Genomic DNA, 3,364 nt, shown 5'->3' with positions numbered 1-3,364 from the left:
AACCATTGACTTTGCATGTAAACTCGCTGCTTCTGTCGCGCCAGCTGCTCCTGGTGTGAACGCAGCATTATTGGTCTGGCACTGAATGCTCAGGCTGGACTGAATATAACCAAGAGGAAACAGGTGAGAGGAATAAATTATAATTGAGGCAGGGAGGGAAAACAACCAACCTATTCTCATTATGAGTGCGTATGAAATCGTACGAAAAGTTATGCACCGTAATTTCGTACGATTTGGACATTTTTTTCGTCGTATGCGCATCTGACGCACCATTCTCGAATATAGAATATAAATTACAATTAGCCCTAACCCTGACCCTAACCCTAAGATGTAAAACAGCAAGCAACGTAGTTAGAGACATGAATAAGTGATGATTGCACCGTTTTTCCCATTTTTACGTCCGTTCGCGGATCTGCTTTTTTTTTTCTGTCTGCCAGCGCATGCGAACTGATGTGGTTTTTTGAGGAAAAACGTCCAAAACGTACGAAATAGTATGCATAACTTTTCGTACGATTTCATACGAACTGATAATGAGAATATGTTGAAACGACAGGTGAAAGGAATGACTAATTAAGGAGGAGCAAACAGGCCAGATCACGACAGATTGAGGGATCTAAGGGGTAGGGCGGATGTTCGGGTGTATTTCGTCATCACGTGATCATTTTGTGCAGCATTAACGTCGCATAAAACTATCGCCATTGCATTAATTGTTTGCTAATGTATTCAAATACAATGAACTTGCATTGTTTTTATCCCAAAGTAAGCACGACTCTGCATTAGCACAGATTTGTTCAAATCAACTTTATTGGCTCAATGTGGCCAAAATTGTCACCAAAAAAAAAAAAAAAAAACAACCCACAACATAAATTACAAATAGAAAGCAGCATATAATAGATAAATGTATTTAAATAAAACTATGATAAAAAAAGTCTAAAACATTAAACTCTGAAATTGTTGGGCAAAAACTAGAAACAAATACATTTCTAAAAAAAAAAAAAAAACATTTTATAAATATGTACAAACATACTCATTTATTGAAGTACTAGTCAATATGACTAAATATCAGACTCTCCACATAAAAAAATTGTGAAGAATAGTTTCATTTGAGTTTTAATAATAGAGAATAAAGTATGTGGTAAAAAGAGGCAGCAACAGTGAGCATTTTTAGGGTTAGCATAGCCTGAAGCTAGTTGATGTCAGTATACCAGGTCATCCAACTCCATTTTTATTATGCCAGAAAGCAGCTGCTTGTGTTTAAGAGTCTATTTGGACCACAGCTTGCGGTTTAAAAGCTTCTTGAATCAGCATTTCACTTGTGCGCATATTATGCACAAAAACATAGCAGTTCTGCAGATAATTTCAGTCTAATATCCCTGTTTGCTAATTACTAAACCTCAGCAGTAAGCCCCATCACCCCGAGAGAGGCGTCTGAGCTTGTTGGAAAATGCTTGATGACTCCCAGCTCAGAATACAAGCAGAGACTTGCTCACGTCTACAGAAGGAAACCTCATCAGGATAAACATATCTGAAAAATTTTCCACTGCATGTTTAGTTTGAGTCTCAGTTACATAACGATAAGGAATCTTTGTCTTTTAACACAATAGATCACTAAAATGTCTTTAAATATGAGTTTGCTTGTTCCTCTGCTTTCAGTCCTGTGGGTCTGGTGTCGGGTTTCTCACAAAGGAAAAAACAAATATTTGGGTGTATCTACAACAAAAACCCAGGTACAAGAATGAAAAAGGCAGTCAAGAATCTGCTCCTTTCTCCCAACATCGTCCTCCTCTTTGCCATTTTTAGCTCTTTAGGACTTGTTGATAGCGGCAGGAGCAATCATCATTGTGCTTGACTTCAAGGGGTAGTAGCGTCCCCTCCAGGTCTTCCAGAAGATGCCTTGCTTCCTCTGGTGCCGCTGTTTAGGAGGAGGGCTCTGGAAGTATCGTCCGTTCAGGTTGGAGCGACCACAGTTGCTAAACCACCAACCGCCTTCAGAGACAGAATCAGATTTGGTTAGCATGTTGCAGACTTGCCAGAATCTGTGTAACATGGACGCCCCTGTTAGGACTTACCGGAAAGGTATTTGGCACAGTTTTCAGCTTTCCAGTCATTGTCTCGGTCCTGAGTAGAGAAAGGCAGGCCGGTGGCTGAGTCCGTGGTCAAGGAGCTCTGAAGCCTATCATCAGGACCAACCCCCTTGACCAACAGTGTATAGTTGGTTTCTCTTCCACTAAGTTGAAGAGCGAAGCAGACAGAAGCCATGTCATCTGACCAGTCTGAGAATTTGACACACAGGATGTAGCTCCCATCTTTGGCAATGGCGTGAATGTTTTCCAAGCCCAACCAAAACTCCCCTGAACAGGAACAGAAAAGGATTAGTCCAAAACAACCCAAAGCTCAAGATCTTTGCATATGTTGTAGACTGGAAAAGAGATCTAGAAATGAGTAAAAATGTCTTAAATTAAATGTGTTTACCCTTATTTTGAGTAGGAATGAGTATTTTCACTCTTAAAATAAGATAATTAGATAATATGCACTTGAAATAAGGCAATGCAACTGTGTTTTCTCATTTCAAATGTAAATTGTCTTGTTCTATTGGAAAAAGGCCTCTTTTTCTTCCTCAATCCAAGAACGAATGCACTTCCTTCCCGCGTCTCTCACTGTCTTTATACCCAGTACCATGAGCTGCTGAAGGCCTTCAGAAGAATTAAACGAGATTCACCCTGACCCTGCACTGACCAGATAACACCTCATAGTGAAAGTAGATAAAACTCTAAAGAGTATTTACCATTTAGACTGCCAAAGCCTTTCTCGTAAGCCTGCCACAGCTGGTTAAAGTCCACGGAGCCATCCTGGCGTCTTTGGATGACTGTCCATCCACCATCTGAACAGAGAGACATCGAAAATACGATCAAACAAATGTTAGGTTGACCAGAAAAAAACAAAAAACAAGAACAAAATAAAAAAGTTCAAAGAAAGGGAAAAACTTCCAGGTCACTCACCAGGTGCCATCTCACAGAAGACGTTAAAAGGCTCGGAGTCAGTTGGCCGGATGGTGTAGATCCCGCTGGTGGTCTCTCCTCTCAGGAACAGTTCATGACAGTCTGTGGCCATTTCTGCAACATCACAGAGATAGATCCAACACTCAGTATGGCTTCTACCTGCATTTAAACAGCTTAAACTTCCACATAACTCATTGTCCGAGCATTCAAGAGAATTCTAGCCCCACTCTACAGCAGCAGCCGTTCAAAATGGCCTTTTCCAGTCAAACACCAGCCGAATGGCAGCCCACTTCCCTCCAATCCCAGCGAAATCCTAACCTGACTCCGCCAGATGGATTTGCTCCCCATATCCATCTGGAAACCTT

At 40.9% G+C, this 3,364-nt stretch overlaps 1 protein-coding gene across 1 annotated transcript in view; it reads right to left on the bottom strand.

Moving 5' to 3' along the window:
* Nucleotides 1-860: 860 nt before the first annotated feature.
* angptl4 (angiopoietin like 4) overlaps nt 861-3,364 on the bottom strand; it is a 9,102-nt gene continuing 6,598 nt past the window's right edge. The window contains exons 4-7 of the mRNA XM_015399216.1: nt 3,000-3,113; nt 2,786-2,881; nt 2,070-2,351; nt 861-1,986 (exon numbers count right to left, since the gene is read on the bottom strand). Coding sequence (XP_015254702.1) covers nt 1,805-1,986; nt 2,070-2,351; nt 2,786-2,881; nt 3,000-3,113 — 674 coding nt within the window. The 3' untranslated portion in view covers nt 861-1,804. The remainder of the gene's footprint in view (nt 1,987-2,069; nt 2,352-2,785; nt 2,882-2,999; nt 3,114-3,364) is intronic.

This window comes from Cyprinodon variegatus, unplaced genomic scaffold, assembly GCF_000732505.1.
Source record: "Cyprinodon variegatus isolate N-32 unplaced genomic scaffold, C_variegatus-1.0 Scaffold995, whole genome shotgun sequence".
Classification (NCBI taxonomy): Eukaryota; Metazoa; Chordata; class Actinopteri; order Cyprinodontiformes; family Cyprinodontidae; genus Cyprinodon; species Cyprinodon variegatus.
This window is presented reverse-complemented; position numbering and strand designations above follow the sequence as displayed.